The sequence below is a fragment of the Salmo trutta genome, chromosome 7, assembly GCF_901001165.1.
Source record: "Salmo trutta chromosome 7, fSalTru1.1, whole genome shotgun sequence".
Taxonomy (NCBI): Eukaryota; Metazoa; Chordata; class Actinopteri; order Salmoniformes; family Salmonidae; genus Salmo; species Salmo trutta.
The window spans coordinates 10,179,603-10,204,290 of record NC_042963.1 but is presented as its reverse complement, the minus strand read 5'-3'; the positions used below and the strand labels follow the sequence as shown (position 1 = coordinate 10,204,290).

Sequence of the window (24,688 nt, the reverse complement as noted above, 5' to 3'; positions counted from 1 at the left end):
ACACACACACACACCCATCAACCAACCTACTAGATAAATATTTTAACTGCTTCATACAAAGGCGACCTTGGGACCTCCACTGGCTAAATTAGTAATTGCAAGATACTAATCACTCACCATCACTTAAACTTGCATTGTTGTTGCAAAGAAATACATGCCACCTCAGACTGAACAGTATGGTTATCTATCTTCAGACTGAATAACGTTAGCGTTTTCAGCGATACAGGTTAGAGTATTTTAGCCTATATGATCAGTGAAACATATAGCTAGTCTGCTAATAATGCACGGAGATTAGATATTATATGTTTTTGTTTAAAGAACAAAGAAAAATAAGCATTAAGCATATGTCTTTCATGTACTCTTCTCATAAGAACCGTAATTATAGGCTAAATGTTTAAAAAGCTCTGTTTTATCCGATTGTTTTGACGAAAATCGATTGCTCTCGCCTGACTCTAAAGCGGCCTGTTGCGCATGTCGGGTCATTTCGAAGTTTCGCGCCAAACCAGGGAAGCGAAGTGTAAACAGTCCCACACAGCAGAAGTTAGCTAGCTCGCTAATAACTTGGCGGATATCTACTTTTGAACTACTGTGAGTTTTTAATGGAAACGCATTCGTACTTTCCCGTGCCTCCCGGAGTGGGGATGGAAGAGAATTTCTTATCTCTTGATGACATTTTGCTTTCTCACGAGAGGCTACCTAGTCGGACAGAATGCACATTTCCCCGACTTGGATTCCTGGAGAAATCGAGTGACTCCCGAGACATTCAAGAGGTCAGTCGAACATGTGAAACAATGTAGAGTTAGCTAAAAAAATCCATCCGATAATGTTACTGTGTAGCCATTCATCTCATCACCTGTGGATGTTAGCTAGCTAACTAGTTATCGTTTTAGTTATCCACTTGGAATTCCTGCTGGTCATTCAGTCACCTCGTTCACTAGCCCTTGATCATGGCCCTGTTCCATTACACAAGTCACTGGAGGAAAGCAAAATGAAAAATACATATTTTCTAGGCGTTGAAGTTAACTTCAATTTTGTTGCTGAATGAAAGCAAGAAAGGTATTTAATGTTTAAAATGCATATTTCCAGGATGTTGAAAAGGCGTCTTTTCCGGACGTTGAAATAAGGTTAATTTTAGGTTCTGAATGAAAGTTACAAATTAGTAATTTATAGACCTTTATGTTTGGGCCAAAAAGGCTCGTCCATACCCGACTAAATCTGAACCAAACATAGACGTGCACTGGTGATTTTAGCATGTAAATCTTGGTGGGGCAAAAAAAAAAGTGGGAGATGCATGCTAGCAAAGCCACTGTACAACAAACACTAAACAATACATTAATTGCACTATAACGGTGACAAACGGTGCCTACATAAAGCTGTCCCAACAGCAGTCCTAACTTCTTACCACTGCTAAACCTGGCTATCAGCGGAGCCTTGTCTGGCAGCGGAACAGTACATTCAGCCTCATTTACTGCCTTTTAAAAAAAACTGCTGATATGGCTGAATTGCTTAAACAAATGTGGTTTCTACAGACAATTTAGATGTACAAACTATGGCATAAGGGGACGACGAGAGGATATGAGGCAATCCGGAATTTCGATTAAGACATTAATGAGCAAGCTTGGACGGACTCAGTCAATATAACTATTTCTTTAGCACTTTTGAAATGTACAGCGACAGAATTCAGAAAATGGGCCGTTCATAAAGTGTTCTCCCTGAACACCAAGTCAGAACCGTAGGATAAATGAGGCATATAACCAGACAATGAAAGCTCTTACAATATTCAATCATTATTTCTCAAACAGGTTATAGGCTACATGTGCACCACCAAGTCAGAACAGTAGGCAAAATTTAAGATGTGAAAATAACCCAAATTATTAGGGTGAGGCACATGGGCTACTAACAGCTTCCAACACACATTTACATTTTAGTCATTTCTTTTCTCCGTGCATACACTTAGTATTACTTTCATAGCTACAGTATACATATCTCCCTGGCATACTACATAATTTATGCAACAGCATACAAGACAATTTTGGACTCACCTTGTTCAGGTCACTTGAACTGGAAGGTGGTGCAGTAGTCCTTCGTGGGCAAATTTTGTCATCAAAGTCTGTAATTCTCTGAATTTATAGTGCTTTCAAGACAACTGGGAACTCTGAGAGGGGGGAAAAAAAGGTTGAATCATGATGACGTCAGTGATCTTCAGGTCGTAGCTCTAGAAAGAGGCCCGAGTTTCGAATTTACAATTCCAAGTTGGATGAAAGTTCAAAACGTATTTTCCCAGTCGTAGCTCGTTTTTCCTGAGTTTCCAGTTGTCTTAAACTCACTAAAGCCAGATTTTCCAGTTCGAAGTTAGTTGTTTTGAGCACAGCACAAATCATGCTTCATTGACAGCATGGCCAATGTTGAATGTTTAAGATTAAGGGTCTCTTTTCCTAGTTTAAAATAATAGACTTTGGACCACACAGCCACTCCACAGAATAACATTGCTTTGCAATACTTAGTTAGCCACACTGAATCCTTCCAAACCACTCATTGTTGAATTTGAGATTTCCTTGTGTAATGTGATTTCCATGTGTAACTTGTGGAATGTTTATGGCCGATGAGCACCGATACGTTTTATCTATTTATTTTCATTATTTTTCTTCATGCAACAAGGATTAAAAAGGATTTGTCAGTAGATTGTCTACTTGATTCATGATGACTGCTAGCTAAGATTTTGAAAGTATGATGTTGACATGATCAGTCCAATCAAAGCTACTGTACACGTAACATGATTTGACGTCATTTTATCTGTGGCCAATAACCTTGAGCCTTCTTGGTTGGGCACTTCTAATGGAACTCTATGGCAGAAACCAAGGGGCTATAATTTTCTAGCTCTACCCTTAGACTTGGCGGTGACGTGGTGTCCCCATGAGTGACAGAACACTGAGCCCGATCACAGCGCAACACTCCGTATTTTCTCCTGGCTTGCCCCACCACCACAGAAAGCACTGAGCTAGGCTTAAACACCTGGATTTTTGAGCTGCCTTCCTCAAGAAAACAAGAGACCATGTTTTTGTCTTTTTCAACTAAATGATATATATTTTTGCATTGTTTGCAAACTGATATGTGACACGTATAAATGCCAAAATAGCATGCAAAAAAGGAACCCCCCCCCCCCAAAAAAAACAATGACTGCTCGCCACTGCGTAGATTGGTTCAGATTTGGTCTGAACTGCACCTTAAACAATGTCTGTGGATGTGTGAAATCAAGGCCGGTCTGGACTGCACAAAAAAAAACAACATCTGTGCTTACTGAGGCCTGTGCCTACAGTGTTGCCTAAAATGTTATTTTATAAATGCCCATCTGTGGTATGTCTACCATTTGGAAAACACAAAAAAAGACATCCGTACAGGACCAAAAAATGGCCAAAAGACATCGACTGGAGCCCACTGGGGTGTAGCCAGCAATGTAATTTTATGAATGCCCACCATTTGTATAACAGGCCAATGCATTGGCTTTATTAGTCCTGATTCCTGGGACTAATCAATTTGCTTATTTAAGCTATGAATATCAGCTACCCAACTTTATCAGGAGTTATCGCGAGCCTATTTGTAATGTGTTTACAACAGCGGGAAATACAAAGTATTTTATTTGTCAAAAATGGACAGATACAAACTTGAAACCACTAATGACAATGGAGTAAAACTCCTGGACAACAGTTGTGATTGTCCATTCCAAATTGTCCCTTTTACTTTGACCTGTCCTGTTTTTAGGATATGTTTGTTCACATGCCAGTGCATTTTTATTTTGGTTGAACGCCATTTAGGTTAGGCTATTTTTCATCTGAGAAACCTGCATGGTGTAAAAAGTGTCCTTCTCAAAATATATGACAATGTAATATCTCCAGCCTGTAGGCTACAGAAAAGGCCAAATACTCTTTCTACAGTGGTTCCTCCTTTAGAAGTTGTGAGCGTGCACTGCGGGACTTAGAGGTACCCAGCGTCACAGCTTCATTGCTCCAGACCACCACAAGGGGGAGTTAGAGCACTCATTGTGCATTTGGGTCCCAAGGTTTTTATATGACCAATCATATCGAGTGGTTCCAATGACGAATTTTGACGCAAGCCACCCTTGCCTTGTGGCATCCTTCAACAAAGATGGCTGACAAAACATTACGGTGGAACCAGATGTAAGTTGTTCTAACGTGAGACGAAACTGGGGGAAAACACTACTTGTGTAGAATGTAAACCTCTGGTGTCAACTGTGCTTATGTCTGTGTAGCGTAATGGAAAAAATAAAAACTTCTGGCCTAGCGATCGATGACAAACGGGCTCGCTGCCCAGACTTGCATAATTACAATGAGGAGATTCTCCAGACTTAAAATGGTGCCCGTGTAACAGTTTTGCTTCCGTCCCTCTCCTCGTCACTACCTGGGCTCGAACCAGGGACCCTCTGCGCACACACAGACAACAGCCACCCTCGAAGCATCGTGACCCATCGCTCCACAAAAGCCACGGCCCATGCAGAGCAAGGGGAACAACTACTTCAAGGTCTCAGAGTGAGTGACGTCACCGATTGAAACAATATTAGCGCGCACCCGCTAACTAGCTAGCCATTTCACACCGGTAACACCCGACTTGAGACAAATCTAAATATACACATTGCGAAATTGTTTCCAGCTGCACATTTACAGGCACCAACGCTCTGGTTAACACGAAACGGAGCTCTGCTAGGGTGAGTAAAATGGTCAGTGGTCTCATTTGTGTCTGGAAGTAGCTAGCCAACGTTAGCTTGGGTGCTTGACTGCCGTTTATAAGGCCAGAACGCTCAAATCAACCTACTCCTTGGCCCGAACGTCCAGGTCGCGCTCAGAGCGAAATGGTCTGAATTTACAAACTGACAATTTTTCTCTGAATGGAAACCCAATGATATTAAGCCAAATGTCTTAAAATCAATCCCATATACTATGTTTTTTTTTTTTAAAGTTTTAAATTCTCTGCTATGCCAATATGGAATACTAGCTGAAATGCCCTCTGGTGGTCAAACAGAGAATTAAATGACGTGCCACAGAATGCTGCAGCAGCACACAGGGTGTGCCGCAGTATGATGCAACTTTTAAAGGAGGAACCACTGTACCATGTCTGCTATATGATTTTTTTTTATGTGGTGGAGCGCCGCAGCAATGCGTCTCTCGAACACCACCCTGAAGAGGAGCGCTGGGAATGGACAAGCAAAATATTTTGCGCCCCTACCTTAGACAAAGTGTGAACTGCTTATCACAGGGCAGCATCAGCCCTCACCTAAACTTTTTATTTAACCTTATATTTAAATAGGCAAGTCAGTTAAAAAAAATTCTTATTTACAATGACGGCCTACCCCAGCCAAATCCTAACCCGGATGATGCTCCCGGATGATGCTGGGCAATTGGGATTCCCAATCATGGCCGGTTGTGATACAGTCTGGACTCGAACCACGGTCTGTAGTGATGCCTCTAGTACTGATATGCAGTGCCTTAGACCGCTGCGCCACTCGGGAGCCACTGGTTGAGAGAAATTGTCATTGTTTTTGGGCAGAATTCTGGGAGGTTTTGTGTTGGAGGTACGTATTGGTCAGTTTAGCGCAGAAAATGCAGCCCTGATCGATCTGCCTAATGAGTGGGGTGGCCGTGGTGTTATGAAGGAGGGAGTTTTGTTAAGAGCCGCGACCACAGATAGTTATAAACATCTTTGCCGCGACGCTCGGTCTAAACATTAGCACGCATCGCTTGTGGCACAGTTTTGGAAGCATAAGGACCTTTCATATCGGTGAGAAATAATTATAAAAAAAAACAAAGGGTTACATTTATACACTTTTTTAGGATTAGGGTTCCCACACAGCCATATTTCCATGTTACAGCGCTTGTTTACTGAAGACAGACCGAAGACCAAGTGGAATACCTGTGCTAATTAGCTATCTCCGTCTCTGAACACCTGTGTGTAAACGGAAGACAGATGCCACAAACTTGTCACTGAAATATACTGTCTGCTGCAGCTCTTTAAACAGTGTGCAGTATTTAGCGTTTTGTAAAATTGTTTTGGTGTGTGTGTATGTAGAGGAATTTACGTTTCTAGAACTGGACCGAAATTGAGAATCGATTCATGTTTAGATGGAGTTTTTGCCTTCCAGAGCCAATTCGCCCTTTAAACAAAACATGTAATGTCCTTTTTTATTAGGGGTTCTAGTAGCGAACAAATGGTATAGCGGTGGGTCAAATGGGGAAGTAAATGGAAATAAATTTGGCAAAATTATATCATTACTCCTGTCTGTACAGAAACAAATAAAATAATTCACCAGAAAGCATGACTTAGCCACAGAGGAATCAATGATCATTAGCTTCTTTTTTTTTTGTTATGCTGTGGATTGTTTCAAATCACAAGCTCGTGGGCCCATGCCTATTTGAGAAGCTCCACAATTTGGGCAGCGCGTGTGGCAATGGGCCTAGCTGATGATGATGATGATAATAACGTTTTAGTTTCTCAAAATCATTGTCATGTGGTTAATCATAAAAATCGGAAATAAAATGATCACTTTTAAAGTCTTAGCTGACTTAAACATATCACCAGCCCCTGCCATATAGACACATTGATACACCATGATCCATTGGTGGCTAAAGAAATGAGCACATGGAACTCATAGCCCATTTTAATTACTATTTTTATGATTAACCATGTGAAAATGATTACTTAAACTACAGCTTTATTATTGAAATGAAAACCATTCAACAAAATATGCATATGAAAATCATAACTGGCACTCAGAATGGTAGAAATGGTTGGATAAATTGTAAACGGATATTGCCTATAGACTACTTTGAAGCAAGGTAAGCCATGCCTCATAACTACTCCAGCAGCAACCAGCTGAGGTGTTGCAGGAGAAATCCAGCTCAAAATAGGCTTTTTGTGCGTGTGTGTGATAGTTGTGTTGGATGAATAAGATACACGATGACTAACAAATACACACAGGCCAATTTAATTCCACAAAATTATGCAAATAAACCTATAGGCCTATAATCGTGATGGTCAAATGTATTTCCGTCAACAAATAAAAAGCATTACTTTACAATGGGATTTTTTTTATCCCAGTCATTTTGGCCGGTAACAGGATTAATTTTTTATTTATCAGCTTTTTATTTTTTCTGACAAAAGCCGGCAATTGCCAGCTAATGGAAACCCTGTCAGGGATATGAGTCTAGCTAAGTTGTAAAGTATGGTGGAGCTGTTTTACAGGAAAACATTTCATGCAATATCATTGGCTTGTAGTGGCCTTGTTGTTTGAGCAAGAGTTTAGGAAAATATTGCGTTTTTGAAGACGTGCATCCATAGCCGCGATATAGCAAATTTGGTGCGAGCGATCCAGCAGTTCTGGAGAAGATGTTTTAAAGTAGTTAGCATCATTAGAAATGGTCCAAAAATGTATCAAAAGCAAAAAAAGAATGTTCTGGTATTTGGCAAGCGTGGTAAAGACTACAGAAGTAGCTAATTCTAGGGTGACGTGTCAAATTTTTTTTCCTAATGGTCTCACAGTGGGCCCACAGCTTGAACCCCTGCATTGCTGCTTGCAGCTATATTTCTCATTATTAATAGGAGACAAATATAAGCGCCCACAAATTGTGTAGCTATAGACCCATATAATGTTAAAGTCATGAGCCTTGTGCGTGGCCAAACTGAAATGCATGTTGGGGAGATGTTTGTGACAGTATACGCTGAGGCCAGTTTATTAGGTACACCAAATGGTTCGCTCCTACAGACAGTGAGTCATGTGGCTGTGGCTTGCTATATAAATCAGGCAGACAGGCACCGATGCAGTTCAGTTACTGTTCGATTGAATGTTAGAATGGGCACAAAGAGTGACCTAATCCAGTGGTTCTCAAACCACTCCTCGGGGACGCCCAGACATTTAATCTGTTCCAGAGCTAGCACACCTGTTTCAACTTGTCAACTAATGAGCAATCCCTTGATCAATCCCTTGACTATGTGAATCAGGTGAGCTAGTTGAGGGTTACTACAAAATTGTGAAATGTCTCAGGGTGCCCGAGAAGAGGTTAGAGAACCAATGACCTGAGCGACTTTGAGCGTAAGCAGCATGACTCCATGGCCCCATCCTGCCTGGTGTCAACGGTACAGGCTGGTGGCGGTGGTGTAATGGTGTGGGGACTGTTTTCCTGGCACACGTTAGGTCTCTTGATACCAATTGAGCAATGTGTCCATGCCCCAAAGAATTCAGTCTGTTCTGGAGGCAAAGTGGGTCCGGCCCGGTACTTGATGGGTGTGCCTAAATAAGGGTATATATCTAGCTAGCTATGTTATTTTTGATCCATCACCGAAATAATATTTTTCTCCGGTTTTCCAGGGTACGAAGATGGAGATGCCCCTGTTCCTGGCAAAGGGTTTGTATGAGAGGAAGAGGCGTGTTGTCTCAGTGGAGCTGCCTAAGGTCTACAAAGAGGGCTGGAGGACTGTGTTCAACGCAGACCCCACTGTAGTAGACCTGCACAAGATGGGACCCTATTACTATGGCCTCGGCTCCCAGTTGCTGCACTTTGACAGCCCTGAGAATCCGGAGATTGCCCAGGCAGTACTTCAGGTGAGTACAGCACACAAACATTTATACCCTCTGATATCACTATCTCACTGCTCACTCCACTACCCCCCCCTTGCCGGCAGTTCAGGTGTTATTAACTTTGGCTGCTAGCGGAAACTTTCCTTTGACTCTCCCCCAGAAACTGTGCATATCCCAACTAACCTTCATTGTTTTATTAGTCTGCTGTTGATTCAGTCCCAAAATGTTTGGCATGTCAGCAATCAAGTTTTCAATATATAGAACTTTCAAAATACAGAAAGTGTCACAGTATGATGCGTTTTTCAAATACCAAAATATCGATTTTGAATGGAGTTTTCCTTTAATATCAATCATGGGGTGATATCGTACTATCACTCTTTTACCGTCATCATTGATTTCATATAAGGGAGAAGCGTATAGAGAATTGTGCAAACCAATTCTGGGGAAAAGGTTTTTGAAGGCTCTACAATTTTAAACATACTGGCCTGGCCCTGTGCAGAAACCCAACTCTCTTCTAAGCATAGCTCCTGCCTCATTGGTGCTACTACCATAGCCAAATTATTTCTCACTGATCTTTATCTATTTGTACCCTTTTAGTTGTATGATATCAGTAGAACGTTTGTGAGTGAGTCACCACCCAGGTCAAATGGTTGGACAAGCTGACAAACCCATTCAGTGTTATGGGAATAGTCAGCCACTAGGTGGTGCCATGTGATCGAATTGTCATCATTGACTAAGGCTGCGTAGTGTTGTTTTGTTGCTGGGCAGACTGACAAATCACATCAGTCATCTTTTGAAAAACAATGACTTCAAGTGAATCCAACAGGATTAGTAGTAGTCTCTCTGCATCCACGAAGGATGACTGAGTTTCATAAAATGTTTTTATTCACCTCTTCTATATGTATGTATACGGGTTGTGTGTATTTTTCTTTGGTGGTATTTATATTAACCTCCCTCTTTATTCACCTCTTGTATTTTCTTGAGCTCTAGGTATGGTTGTGTGTATTTCTCGTTGGTTGTGTTGATGTGAAACATTATTATATTCTCATGGCTTAACCCAATGATGTTTGTAAACCCTGGATTGCTAATGGTATGTATTGGCCATTCAGAGGCTTTGAAGACACCAGTCAGCCATATTGGCACATTCCAGTAGGAGCTGTCCTCCCATAGGAATCAATGGAATTCTACAGTATTTCAATTAATTGTTTCAAGGACAGAATGACATGTATTTACATTTTTGTAGTAGGGAGACTAACATTTTTATATGTGTGTTTATTTTTAGCTCATAATATAATTTTTAAAGTATGCATTTAAATGTGCAATAGTCTCCCGATTGGCGCAGCGGTCAAAGGCACTGCAGTGCTAGAGACATCACTACAGAGGGTTTGACTGGCCGGGATGTCCTTGTCCCATTGTGCTCTAGTGACTGCTTGTGGCGGGCCGTGCGCATGCACGCTGACTTCGGTCGGCAGTTGTACGGTGTTTCTTCCGACACATTGGTGTGGCTGGCTTCCGGATTAAGCGAGCAATTTGTCAAGAAGCAGTGCGGCTTGGCAGGGTCGTATTTTGAAGGAAGCATGGCTCGCGACCTTTGCCTCTCCCGAGTCTGTACGGGACTTGCAGTGATGGGGCAAGACTGTAACTACCAATTTGGATATCACGAAAAAGGTGTAAAAAGTACAAAAAAATAAAGGTAACATTTTTTTTAAATCGCGTCGCTATTTCCTGGTTGCTAAAATTCTAACAGTTTGCCCAATTTTAGTTTGACAAAACAAGTATAGAGAACCATTGTACCATCTAAACCACTGTTAAATGTCTTTTCATTAACCAAAACTATTGTATTTTCAACGTAAGAACGGGAAGCATAGAAATGTCGCAAATAGAACAGATCTAACGAGTCTTAGACTTTCAATGACAGATCAATAAGTTATATTTCTGTGAATTTGGTCCAGGTGTCCAAAAAGTTACATATTGCAGCTTTAAGGTGTCTAATAGAATAGATGTGGCAAAAACGAATACAGATATTGATAAATGCAATTCTGTAGCTGTATTTCTTTTTTTCTTTTTTTTTTACAATAGAGGGTGAGTGCCAAGATGGAGTCACTGCTTCAACACAGCTCCCCCTATCAGTCAACTAGTTTGTCTGTCTCTTTTTGTCTGTCTCTTTTTGTCTGTCTCTGTTTGTCTGTCTCTGTTTGTCTGTCTCTGTTTGTCTGTCTGTCTCTGTCTGACTGACTACCACCGTTCAAAAGTTGAGTCACTTAGAAATGTCCTTGTTTTTGAAAGAAAAGCCAAAAAAAATGTATATTTTAAAATGGCATCAAATTGATCAGAAATACAGTGTAGACATTGTTACTGTCGTAAATTACTATTTTGATGGAATGTCTACATAGGCCCATTATCAGCAACCATCACTCCTGTGTTCCAATGGCATGTTGTGTTAGCTAATCCAAGTTTATCATTTTAAAGGGGTAATTGATCAGTAGAAATCCCTTTTGCAATTGTGTTAGCACAGCTGAAAACTGTTTTGATTTAAAGAAGCAATAAAACTGTCCTTCTTTAGACTAGTTGAGTATCTGGAGCCAGTTGAGGACTTGTGAGGTGTCTGTTTCTCAAACTAGACACTAATGTACTTGTCCTCTTGCTCAGTTGTGCACCGTGACCTCCCACTCTTTCTATTCTGGTTAGGGCCAGTTTGCGCTGTTCTGTGAAGGGAGTAGTACATAGTGTTGTACGAGATCTTCAGTTTCTTGGCAATTTCTCGCATGGAATAGCCTTCATTTCTCAGAACAAGAATAGACTGACAAGTTTCAGAAGAAAGGTCTTTGTTTCTTGCCTTTTTGAGCCTGTAATCGAACACACAAATGCTGATGCTCCAGATACTCAACTAGTTTAAAGAAGGCCAGTTTTTATTGCTTCTTTTAAATCAGAACATTTTCAGTTGTGCTAACATAATTGCAAAGGGTTTTCTAATGATCAACTTAGCCTTTTTAAAATGGTAAACTTGGATTAGCTAACACAACGTGCCATTTCAACACAGTGATGGTTGCTGATAATGGGTCTTTGTACGCCTTTGTAGATATTCCATAAGAAATCAGTTTCCAGCTACAATAATAATTTACAACATTAACAATGTCTACACTGTGTTTCTGGTCAATTTTATGCTATTTTAATGGACAAAAAAATTGCTTTTCTTTCAAAAACAAGGACATTTCTAAGTGACCCCAAACTTTTGAATGGTAGTGTACACTGAACAAAAATATAGAAACCAACTATGTAAAGTGTTTCGTGAGCTGAAATAAAAGATCCCAGAAATGTTCCATATGCACAAAAAGCTTATTTCTCTCAACTTTTGTGCACAAATTTGTTTACATCCCCGTTAGATAGCATTTTATCCTTTGTCAAGATAATCCATCCACCTGACAGGTGTGGCATATCAAGAAGCTGATTAAACAGCCTGATCATTACACAGGTGCACCTTGTGCTGTGGACAGTAACAGGCCAATCTAAAATGCCACAGATCTCTCAACTTTTGAGGCGGTGTACAATTGTCAGGAATGTCCACCAGATCTGTTGCCAGAGAATTCAATGTTGATTTCTCTACCATAAGCCACCTCCGTCGTTTTAGAGAATTTGGCAGTACGTCCAACTGGCTTTACAACCGCAGACCACTTGTAACCACTCAAGCCCAGGACCTCAACATCCGGCTTCTTCGTCTGAGGGGAGGGGAGTCAGGGTGCTGAGTAGTATTTCTGTCTAATAAAGCCTTTTTGTGGGGGAAAAACACATTTATTGGTGAAGCCTGGCTCCCAAGTGGGTGGGCCTATGCCCACCCATAGCTGCGCCGCTGCCCAGTCATGTGAAATCCTATAGATTAGGGCCTAATTCATTTATTTCAATTGACTGATTTCCTTATATGAACTATAACTCAGTAAAATCTTTGACATTTTGTATGTTGCCTTTTATTTTTGTTCAGTATAAATCATTGGCTTAACCTCTTCACTTCCAGACATTCATTGGTCGTTTCCGCCGGACCATGGATTCCTCACAGAATGCCTACAACGAAGACACGTCAGCCCTGGTGGAGCGCTTGGATTACCTGGAGAGGGCACTGTTCAGGGCAGGGCAGAGCGGCCTCAACAGCTTCCAGAACTGGGAGAGGGGCCGCGCATCAACCATCACTGCCTCTAGCCTGGTGCTCAACTACCGCAAGAGGAAGATCACTGATCTGCAGCCCTGAGGGGCATCTCCAAAGATGCATCCCAAATGGCACCATATTCCCTATATAGTGCACTACTTGGGCCCTGGTCAAAAGTAGTGCACTATAAAGGGAATATGGTGCCATTTGGAACTCAAAGCAACAGGCCAGAAGAGAAATGACTGAGTTGGAAGGAGAGTAGTGGAGGTGTGTGTGTCATAAAAGATAAACTGATTCCCACATGAAACTCAGTTGAGTTTTGTTTTTATGTTATGGCGTAATCAATTGTGTGCTAAATTTTGAGATGTTTATACACCAATGTTTTTGAGACTTTGTAAATAGTTTTTGAAATATCTGCTTTATGTAATGTAGGTTTGAATTTTAATAAAATGAATGCTACCTTAGTCTTTAAATTTGATGTCATCCTTAAAGTAAAAGAAATGGTGGGGTTAAACAGGAAAGGTTTTCTGAAAGCAGAGTTAGTATTTTGCCGCCGCATGTGGCTATGCATTTCATCAGGGATAAGGCAAAACAACTTTTAAATGGTTGTAAGGATTAACAGGAATGTATTACCATATTATGTAGCTCTGCATGCATAATGAATGTAACCTACCCTTTCTTCATAAATGTCACTACTACAACAACTTAATGAATATATGCCAGAACTGATTTACAACACATCTATTTAGTCTGTTTGAAAACCATCTACAGTTCATCAACTATCATCCCTGAGCTCAGGCTTCTTCCACACGTTAACCTCTAACAGCATTTTTGGTAGTTAAATGCAAAAAACATGTTTTAATAAAAAGCAATCTATTCATTTGGGTTTTGAACACTTGAATTTGTTTCCAAGCATGATGGCTGTACTTTCAGTTTATGGTTGACGCAGCTTGTTGGCCATTAGCTAATCAGCGTTTCTCAACGAGTTCAAAGTACATGAATGCATCCAATTGGTATTTACGACTTCACAACTAGTAACAATGTTAGTCTACAGAGGAGCAGCTTGGATCTCTGCCCATAGAGAATGATAAAGGATTCTTATCTCTCCCATTATGTCATCTGAGCACACGGGCAGCGCCATTGAGGCCATCTCCATTTTGATGTAGTCCATTTTCCTCTACTACTTCTATGAGTTTGTTAACATGCTGAAAAGGGCTGTACTGCCATCTGGAGTGTGTTCATTGGCTGATCCCTCTTGATGACCTGGATGGAATTATGTGATCATGCTGAAACAGGCTTTTTTTGGTCACTAGACACTAGATCTATTGATCTGCTATAGAGCCAGTAGTCATAACAGCACAGAGTTGTTGATGCTGCTGCATTAGCTACGTATTGGTTGTTAGGGGACTTGATCTTTACAATGAAACTGCCGTAAGGCATTACCCAATTAAAAGTACATCTAATTTGTACTCTGTCAGCATCAAAGTTTCATCCTGGGAACATTTTAATCACAGGGAATGATTCTTGACTCAAATGTGAATTGGGTATAACTTTTCATCTCAGTTTGTTTAACCTGAAATGTGATTTGCATAATGGCCCTTGTAATGTAATCCTCTGTTTACAGTACATATTCATGTGGTGCAGTGTCTGCATAATAATGACTGCAGTGACGGGGAGCTCTCAGGAGATGTGTTATGGCCAGCTGAAGGCACAGGGTTACAATGTCAAGTTTTGAATGGTTTATTTTTTGCAAAAGTGTTTTAGTGTTAATGTGTGACACATAAATGTGAGTGTGTTGACCTTGTGCTGCTGCTGTCACTCATTAGACTTGTCTTTGTCGCAGCACTGCCTGTTCCCCAGAGGTGACATTCACACACGTCACATTCATTTGTGTGTGAGAGAGGATCAAAAGCTCTATCTGCGTCATAATGCACAAGAGCAAGTCTCAGTGGGCAAACCTCCGCACTTCACGCACAAATTAAAGACCTGTATGAAGCTTTCTAAGGAGAATAAGTACTGTTTACAAAACGATTAAACCGTCTATCCCTGTTGAGAGGAAATGTACATGCATTATGTATGGTAGTAAATCACTATGTTTCTACAGTACAGTGACAGTCCTATATGTTCTCTCGTGTGTTAAATGCGGGTCAGCTGATGCCTGTCCTGTTAGGGAGTTGGTGATAGAAGCTATTGACGTTCCCCTGTGGGGTGTAGCTATTGATCCTGGGGACTGACCTCTGTGGGGTGGGTTTGAAGAATATTATCAACCTTTCCCTCGTCATAGGCCTACGTCACAGTGTACTGTAACTTTTTATGCTGGACCATCAGGAATCTTACCAGTCCAGACCATTTGGAGGGACTCTGCAGTTCTGGTAATGGTAGAAGTCTGTTGTCAGTGTTTCCTGACCACATGACCTGACCAGGGAAACTCCTGGCTCTGGTCATTAGTACTGCAGAACTGAGGTTACATTCTTAGCTCTTTAGCACAGGGTCCATTTCTCCATGGTCTTGAGGCGAGAGAGAGAATATGGCTTGGCTAGAGTAGCTTCCAATCAACGCCCCAGCGGACTAAGCCAGGGTTGTCTAGATATCTGAAGATTGTGACGTAATGCCCGAGCACCATGTGATTCTAGTGTGTGTGCTATGTAGTATGGCTGATTTGCAGGCTTCTAGAATGTTCTGGTCTGATCTTGTCTGGTGCTGTGACAACTGTCGGAGCTCTCCCTGGAGCCAACTAGAGAGACTATGCTCAGCCAAAAGATTATAAACATCAAAGGGTAGAGTTAGGGACGGAGTCCAGGAACTGAGACACACAACCCAACACAGCAGCCTCTGCTTTCTGTTTAGTTTAAGGGTCTCTGACGGATTTAAAACAAACCTATTTGTGTACGCTTGCGCCTCATTTTCTGGGTATTACGCAGGCAGAGTTGGGCTTTTTATTATGAATGTGGCTGCCAATATACTGTTTCCATGCAATTAACTATTTAATGATCTTTTCTTTGAAGTGTACTACTGCACAGTTCCATAATAGGTCTTGTGTTTTGGGTGCATCCAGCCCACATTATTTACACTACTTTGATCTACTACAGCACTTCTCTTTAAAGTCCTTGTCCTTATTTGAATAATGGTGGCATAATTTATTTATGTCTGGAACTACACCACCCAGCGACATAAAGCGTCTTGATTAATCAGGACCTCGACCTCAGTGAGGTGAAACTTCTCCTCCTCTCTGTCTCCTCAGACTCCATGTCTGTGTGAGAGCTGTGCATGTTCCAGGGGTTTCTGTAAGGGAACAGAGGCGTAGCGAGTGAGAGGTGCTGAGGCGCACATTGCATCCACATAGCAGTGATGAGGTGTGTCAGGATTAGCCGTATCTGAGTGAACGCCCCCACACCGCTCTTCAAATGGGTATAATCTCCCCCCCACTGCGCACTCTGGCACGGACACAACAGCCCAACAATGCCATGGGCTGGGGGTGGGAGGATGGAGAGAGAGGAATGTATTCTTCTCAATATTGTCTAATGCGGCAAACATTGGTTTTGTATAGGCTGAGTGTAGACTGATAAGTAGTGATAATGGAAAAACTGCAACACAGAACCATTGGTTACCCATGTGATGATGCACAGCATGGCTAAACTACCTATGAACGCTCTATAAAGTATACCACAATCTACATGTAAAGTGTTACCGCTCATCCATCTCTCTCTGTCTTGATTGATTCTCTGCATTCTCCCTGGTTCCCTCTGTCTTCTCTACCTCTCTGTCGGTGGATTGTATGTCGCGCTGGGTGTTCTGTCGATGGACAAGGGAGCTTCTCAAGAGAAGTGGTCTCCATAAATACATCAGAGCAGAGCCACTCTCGCTGCCTGAGAGCTGGCCATTCTCAGCATAACATACAGATGAGTCAGAGTTGTACTGCAGGAGGAATACTGTACTCCAGGGTTCCCCAACTGGCGGTCCAATGGACAAATTTGACCTGTGGTTGGTTTTATTTAGCCCCCCAAGTATTCTGAGAAAAAAATATTATATTATGTATTATTATTGTTGGAAACAAAAGACTGTAAAAACACCAGCAAATCAGCTCCAAGTTATTTTAATTTAGGAAATTAATCAAAGTATTCCCACGCATAATAGAGATATACAATCACCAGCCAGTTTATTAGGTACACACATCTAGTACTGTATCGTACCCCCCTTTGCCTCCAAAACATCCTGAATTCTTTGGGGTATTCTACAAAGTGTCAGAAACGTTCCACATGGATGTTGGTTCATGCTGACTCGATGGCATCATGCTACAGATCTGACGGCGGTACGTTCATGATGCAAACAACCTGTTCCATCTCATCCCAAAGATGCTCTAATGCATTGTTCACCAACCTTTTCTGAGTCAAGATCACTTTTTGAGTCAAAATGCAAGCCCGAGATTTACTGCTCATATATATATATGAGCCCGTTCTCATCTATACATACATACATACATGCATACATACATGCATGCATGCATGTGAGGTCAGAAGTTTACATACACCTTAGCCAAATACATTTAAACTCAATTTTTCACAATTCCTGACATTTAATCCTAGTAACAATACCCTGTTTTAGGTCAGTTAGGATCACCACTTTATTTTAAGAATGTTAAATGTCAGAATAATAGTAGAAAGAATGATTTATTTAAGCTTTTATTTCTTTCATCACAATCCCAGTGGGTCAGAAGTTTACACACACTCAATTAGTATTTGGTAGCATTGCCTTTCAATTGTTTAACTTGGGTCAAACATTTCGGGTAGCCTTCCACAAGCTTCCCACAATAAGTTGGGTGAATTTTGGCCCATTCCTCCTGACAGAGCTGGTGTAACTGAGTCAGGTTTGTAGGCCTCCTTGCTCGCACACGCTTTTTCAGTTCTGCCCACAAATTTTCTATAGGATTGAGGTCAGGGCTTTGTGATGGCCACTCCAGTACCTTTGTTGTCCTTAAGCCATTTTGCCACAACTTTGGAAGTATGCTTGGGGTCATTGTCCATTTGGAAGACCCATTTGCGACCAAGCTTTAACTTCCTGAATGATGTCTTGAGATGTTGCTTCAATATATCCACATTATTTTCCTGCCTCATGATACCATCTATTTTGTGAAGTGCACCAGTCCCTCTTGCAGCAAAGCACCCACACAACATGATGCTGCCACCTGTGCTTCACGGTTGGTATGGTGTTCTTCGGCTTGCAAGCCTCCCCCTTTTTCCTCCAAACATACAGTGAGGGAAAAAAGTATTTGATCCCCTGCTGATTTTGTACGTTTGCCCACTGACAAAGAAATGATCCATCTATAATTTTAATGGTAGGTTTATTTGAACAGTGAGAGACAGAATAACAAAACATTTCAGAAAAACACATGGCAAAATGTTATAAATTGATTTGCATTTTAATGAGGGAAATAAGTATTTGACCCCCTCTCAATCAGAAAGATTTCTGGCTCCCAGGTGTCTTTTATACAGGTAACGAGCTGAGATTAGGAGCACACTCTAAAAGGGAACGGGCTACAAGGCTGGAACGGGCTACAAGGCTGGAACGGGCTACAAGGCTGGAACGGGCTACAAGGCTGGAACGGGCTACAAGGCTGGAACGGGCTACAAGGCTGGAACGGGCTACAAGGCTGGAACGGGCTACAAGACCATCGCCAAGCAGCTTGGTGAGAAGGTGACAACAGTTGGTGTGATTATTCGCAAATGGTAGAAACACAAAAGAACTGTCAATCTCCCTCGGCCTGGGGCTCCATGCAAGATCTCACCTGGTGGAGTTGCAATGATCATGAGAACGGTGAGGAATCAGCCCAGAACTACACGGGAGGATCTTATCAATGATCTCAAGGCAGCTGGGACTATAGTTACCAAGAAAACAATTGGTAACACACTACGCCGTGAAGGACTGAAATCCTGCAGCGCCCGCAAGGTCCCCCTGCTCAAGAAAGCACATATACATGCCCGTCTGAAGTTTGCCAATGAACATCTGAATGATTCAGAGGACAACTGGGTGAAAGTGTTGTGGTCAGATGAGACCAAAATGGAGCTCTTTGGCATCAACTCAACTCGCCGTATTTAGAGGAGGAGGAATGCTGCCTATGACCCCAAGAACACATCCCCACCGTCAAACATGGAGGTGGAAACATTATGCTTTGGGGGTGTTTTTCTGCTAAGGGGACAGGACAACTTCACAGCATCAAAGGGACGATGAACGGGCCCATGTACCGTCAAATTTTGGGTGAGAACCTCCTTCCCTCAGCCAGGGCATTGAAAATGGGTCGTGGATGGGTATTCCAGCATGTCAATGACCCAAAACACACGGCCAAGGCAACAAAGGAGTGGCTCAAGAAGAAGCACATTAAGGTCCTGGAGTGGCCTAGCCAGTCTCCAGACCTTAATCCCATAGAAGATCTGTGAAGGGAGCTGAAGGTTCGAGTTGCCAAACGTCAGCCTCGAAACCTTAATGACTTGGAGAAGATCTGCAAAGAGGAGTGGGACAAAATCCCTCCTGAGATGTGTGCAAACCTGGTGGCCAACAACAAGAAACGTCTGACCTCTGTGATTGCCAACAAGGGTTTTGCCACCAAGTACTAACTCATGTTTTGCAGAGGGGTCAAATACTTATTTCCCTCATTAAAATGCAAATCAATTTATAACATTTTTGACATGCATTTTTCTGGATTTTTTGTTGTTGTTATTCTGTCTCTCACTGTTCCAATAAACCTACCATTAAAATTATAGACTGATAATTTCTTTGTCAGTGGGCAAACATACAAAATCAGCAGGGGATCAAGTACTTTTTTCCCTCACTGTAATGATGGTCATTATGGCCAAACAGTTCTATATATTTTTGTTTCATCAGACCAGAAGACATTTCTCCAAAAAGTATGATCTTGGTCCCCATGTGCTGTTGCCAACTGTAGTCTGGCTTTTTTATGGCGGTTTTGGAGCAGTGGCTTCTTCCTTGCTGAGCGGCCTTGCAGGTTATGTTGATATAGGACTCGTTTTACTGTGGACATAGATACTTTTGTATCTGTTCCCTCCAGCATCTTCACAAGGTCCTTTGTTGTTGTTTTGGGATTGATTTGTACTTTTTGCACCAAAGTACGTTTATCTCTAGGAGACAGAACGCGTCTCCTTCCTGAGCGGTATGATGGCTGCGTGGTTCCATAGTATTTAAACTTGCATACTATTGTTTGTACAGATGAACGTGGTACCTTCAGCCATTTGGAAATTGCTCCCAAGGATGAACCAGACGTGGAGCTCTACAATTTTGTTTCTGAGGTCTTGGCTGATTTCTTTTGATTTTCCCATGATGTCAAGCAAAGAGGCACTGAGTATGAAGGTAGGCCTTAAAATACATCCACAGGTACACCTCCAATTGACTCAAAGTATGTCAATTAGCCTATCAGAAGCTTCTAAAGCCATGACATAATTTTCTGGAATTTTCCAAGCTGTTTAAAGGCACAGTCAACTTAGTGTATGTAAACTTCTGACCCACTGGAATTGTGAGTGAATTATAAGTGAAATAATCTGTCTGTAAACAATTGTTGGAAAAATTACTTGTGCCACGCACAAAGTAGATGTCCTAACCGACTTGCCAAAACGATCGTTTGTTGACGACAAATTTGTGGAGTGTTTGAAAAACACGTTTTGATGGCTCCAACCTAAGTTTATGTAAACTTCCGACTTCAACTGTATATATACTGCTCAAAAAAATAAAGGGAACACTAAAATAACACATCCTAGATCTGAATGAATGAAATAATCTTATTAAATACTTTTTTCTTTGCATAGTTGAATGTGCTGACAACAAAATCACACAAAAATAATCAATGGAAATCCAATTTATCAACCCATGGAGGTCTGGATTTGGAGTCACACTCAAAATTAAAGTGGAAAAACACACTACAGGCTGATCCAGCTTTGATGTAATGTCCTTAAAACAAGTCAAAATGAGGCTCAGTAGTGTGTGTGGCCTCCACGTGCCTGTATGACCTCCCTACAACGCCTGGGAATGCTCCTGATGAGGTGGCGGATGGTCTCCTGAGTGATCTCCTCCCAGACCTGGACTAAAGCATCCGCCAACTCCTGGACAGTCTGTGGTGCAACGTGGCGTTGGTGGATGGAGCGAGACATGATGTCCCAGATGTGCTCAATTGGATTCAGGTCTGGGGAACGGGCGGGCCAGTCCATAGCATCAATGCCTTCCTCTTGCAGGAACTGCTGACACACTCCAGCCACATGAGGTCTAGCATTGTCTTGCATTAGGAGGAACCCAGGGCCAACCGCACCAGCATATGGTCTCACAAGGGGTCTGAGGATCTAATCTCGGTACCTAATGCCAGTCAAGCTACCTCTGGCGAGCACATGGAGGGCTGTGCGGCCCCCCAAAGAAATGCCACCCCACACCATGACTGACTCACCGCCAAACCGGTCATGCTGGAGGATCTTCCAGGCAGCAGAACGTTCTCCACGGCGTCTCCAGACTCTTTCACGTCTGTCACATGTGCTCAGTGTGAACCGTCTTTCATCTGTGAAGAGCACAGGGCGCCAGTGGCGAATTTGCCAATCTTGGTGTTCACTGGCAAATGCCAAACGTCCTGCACGGTGTTGGGCTGTAAGCACAACCCCCACCTGTGGACGTCGGGCCCTCATACCACCCTCATGGAGTCTGTTTCTGACCGTTTGAGCAGACACATGCACATTTGTGGCCTGCTGGAGGTCATTTTGCAGGGCTCTGGCAGTGCTTCTCCTGCTCTTCCTTGCACAAAGGCGGAGGTAGCGGTCCTGCTGCTGGGTTGTTGCCCTCCTACGGCCTCCTCCACGTCTCCTGATGTACTGGCCTGTCTCCTGGTAGCGCCTCCATGCTCTGGACACTACGCTGACAGACACAGCAAACCTTCTTGCCACAGCTCGCATTGATGTGCCATCCTGGATAAGCTGCACTACCTGAGCCACTTGTGTGGGTTGTAGACTCCGTCTCATGCTACCACTAGAGTGAAAGCACCGCCAGCATTCAAAAGTGACCAAAACATCAGCCAGGAAGCATAGGAACTGAGGAGTGGTCTGTGGTCACCATTGCAGAACCACTCCTTTATTGGGGGTGTCTTGCTAATTGCCTATAATTTCCACCTGTTGTCTATTCCATTTGCACAACAGCATGTGAAATGTATTGTCAATCAGTGTTGTTTCCTAAGTGGACAGTTTGATTTCACAGAAGTGTGATTGACTTGGAGTTACATTGTGTTGTTTAAGTGTTCCCTTTATTTTTTTGAGCAGTGTATATTACTTAAAAAACGTAACCCTTTGAAACATTAACCTACACTATATGACCAAAGGTATGTGGACACCTGCTCGTCGAACATCTCATTCCAAAATCATGGGCATTAATATGGAGTTGGTCCCCCCCTTTGCTGCTATAACAGCCTCCACTCTTCTGGGAAAGATTTCCACTAGATGTTGGAACATTGCTGAGGGGACGTGCTTCCATTCAGCCACGAGCATTAGTGAGGTTGGGTACTGATGTTGGGAAATTAGGCCTGGCTCGCAGTCGGCGTTCCAATTCATCCCAAAGGTGTTGAATGGGGTCCACCAAACCCATTTTCTTCCGTCGGAGTGCCAGATGACGAGGCGTGATTTATAACTCCAGAGAACGTGTTTCTACTGCTTTAATGGCGGCGAGCTTTACACCACTCCAGCTGACGCTTGGCATTGCGCATGGCGATCTTAGTCTTGTGTGCGGCTGCTCGGCCATTGAAACCCATTTTGTCAAGCTCCCGGCAAACCGTTATTGTGCTGACGTTGCTTCTAAAGGCAGTTGGTAGTGAGTGCTGCAACAGACGATTTTACGCCCTACAGCACTTGGCGGTAGCTTGAGCTTGTGTGGCCTACCACTTTGGCTGAGCCGTAGTTGCTCCAAGACGTTTCCACTTCACAATAACAGCACTTACAGTTGACCCGGGGAAGCTCTAGCAGGGCAGAAATTTGATGAACCGACTTGTTGGAAAGGTATCCTATGACGGTTCCATGTTGAAAGTCACTGAGCTCTTCAGTAAGGCCATTCTATTCATAATTTTTGTCTATGGAGATTGCATGGCTGGGTGCTCGATTTTATACACCTTTCAGCAACAGATGTGACTGAAATAGCTGAATCCACAAATTTTGAAGGGGTGTCCACATACTTTTGTATACAGTACATTCGGAAGGTATTCGGACCCCTTTTTCCACATTTTGTTACGTTACAGCCTTATTCTAAAATGGATTAAATCATTTTTTCCCTCATCAATCTACACACTATACCCCATACTGACAAAGTCAAAATAGGTTTTCCGAATCTTTTGCAAATTAATACAAAATAAAAAACAGAAATACCTTATTTACATAAGTATTCAGACCATTTGGTCAAGGAGGGGCGGCAGGTAGCCTAGTGGTTAGAGTGTTGGGCCAGTAACGGAAAGGTTGCTAGATCGAATCCCCGAGCTGACAAGGTTCACGGGCAGAACGACAGATTTTTACAAGGCAGTTAGCCCTCTGTTCCTAGGCCGTCATTGTAAATAGGAATTTGTTCTTAACTGATTTGCCTAGTTAAATAGTGTAAGTCTGTGCTGTTGTTTTTTTGTCGCACTGCTTTGCTTTATCCTGGCCAGGTCGCAGTTGTAAATGAGAACATGTTCTCAACTGGCCTACCTGGTTAAATAAAGGTGAAAAAAATCAAATAATAATAAAGGTTAAATTTGCTATGAATTGAGCTCAGATGCATCCTGTTTCCATTGATCATCCTTTAGATGTTTCTACAACTTGATTGGAGTCCACCTTTGGTAAATTTAATTGATTGGACATGGTTTGGAAAGGCACATACCCGTCTATATAAGGTCCCACAGTTGACAGTGCATGTCAGGGCAAAAACCAAGCTATGAGGTTGAAGGGATTGTCCGTAGAGCTCCGAGACAGGATTGTGTCGAGGTACAGATCTGGGGAAGGGTACCAAAGCATTTCTGCCACATTGAAGGTCCCCAAGAACACAGTGGCCTCCATCATCCTTAAATGGAAGAAGTTTTGAACCACCAAGACTCTTCCTAGAGCTGGCCGCCCGGCCAAACTGAGCAATCGGGGGAGAAGGACCTTGGTCAAGGAGGTGACCAAGAACCTGGTGGTCACTCTGACAGAGCTCCAGAGTTCCTCTGTGAAGATAGGAGAACATTCCAGAAGGACAACCATCTCTGCAGCACTCCAGACAGAAGCCACTCTTCAGTAAAAGTCACCTGACACCCCGCTTGGCGTTTGTCAAAAGGCACCTAAAGGACTCTGACTATGAGAAACAATATTCTCTGGTCTCATGAAAGACAAGATTGAATTCTTTGGCCTGAATGCCAAGCGTCACGTCTGGAGGAAACATGGCACCACCCCTATGTTGAAGCATTGTGGTGGCAGTATTATGCTGTGGGCATGTTTCTCAGCGGCAGGGATTGGGAGACTAGTCAGGATCGAGGGAAAGACGAATGGAGCAAAGTACAGAGAGATCATTAATGAAAACCTGCTCCAGAACATCTGTTCTGGTTGTCCTTGATTGGCCCAGCCAGAACCCGCACTTGAACCCGATCTTACATCTCTGGAGAGACCTGAAAATAGCTGTGCAGCGACACACCCCATCCAACCTGACAGAGCTAGAGAGGATCTGCAGAGAAGAATGGGAGAACCTCCCCAAATACAGGTGTGCCAAGCTTGTAGCATCATACCAAAGAAGACTCGAGGCTGTAATCACTGCCAAAGGTTCTTCAACAAAGTACTGAGTAAAGGGTCTGAATACTTTTTTTTTTATACATTTGCAAACATTTCTAAAAACCTGTTTTTGCTTTGTCATTATGGGCTATTGTGTGTAGATTCATGAGGGAAAAAACTATTTAATCCATTTTAGAATTAGGCTTTAACAAAATGTGGGACAAGTCAAGG

The 24,688-nt window shown here is 42.5% G+C and overlaps 1 protein-coding gene across 1 annotated transcript; it reads left to right on the top strand.

The window, feature by feature from the left end:
* Positions 1-479: 479 nt before the first annotated feature.
* gins3 (GINS complex subunit 3) lies at positions 480-13,602 on the top strand. Its single transcript, XM_029757919.1, has 3 exons — positions 480-770; positions 8,375-8,608; positions 12,594-13,602. Exons 1-3 carry the CDS (start codon positions 600-602, stop codon positions 12,822-12,824), a joined length of 636 nt encoding a protein of 211 aa, XP_029613779.1. The 5' UTR covers positions 480-599; the 3' UTR covers positions 12,825-13,602.
* The last annotated feature ends 11,086 nt before the right edge of the window (positions 13,603-24,688 follow it).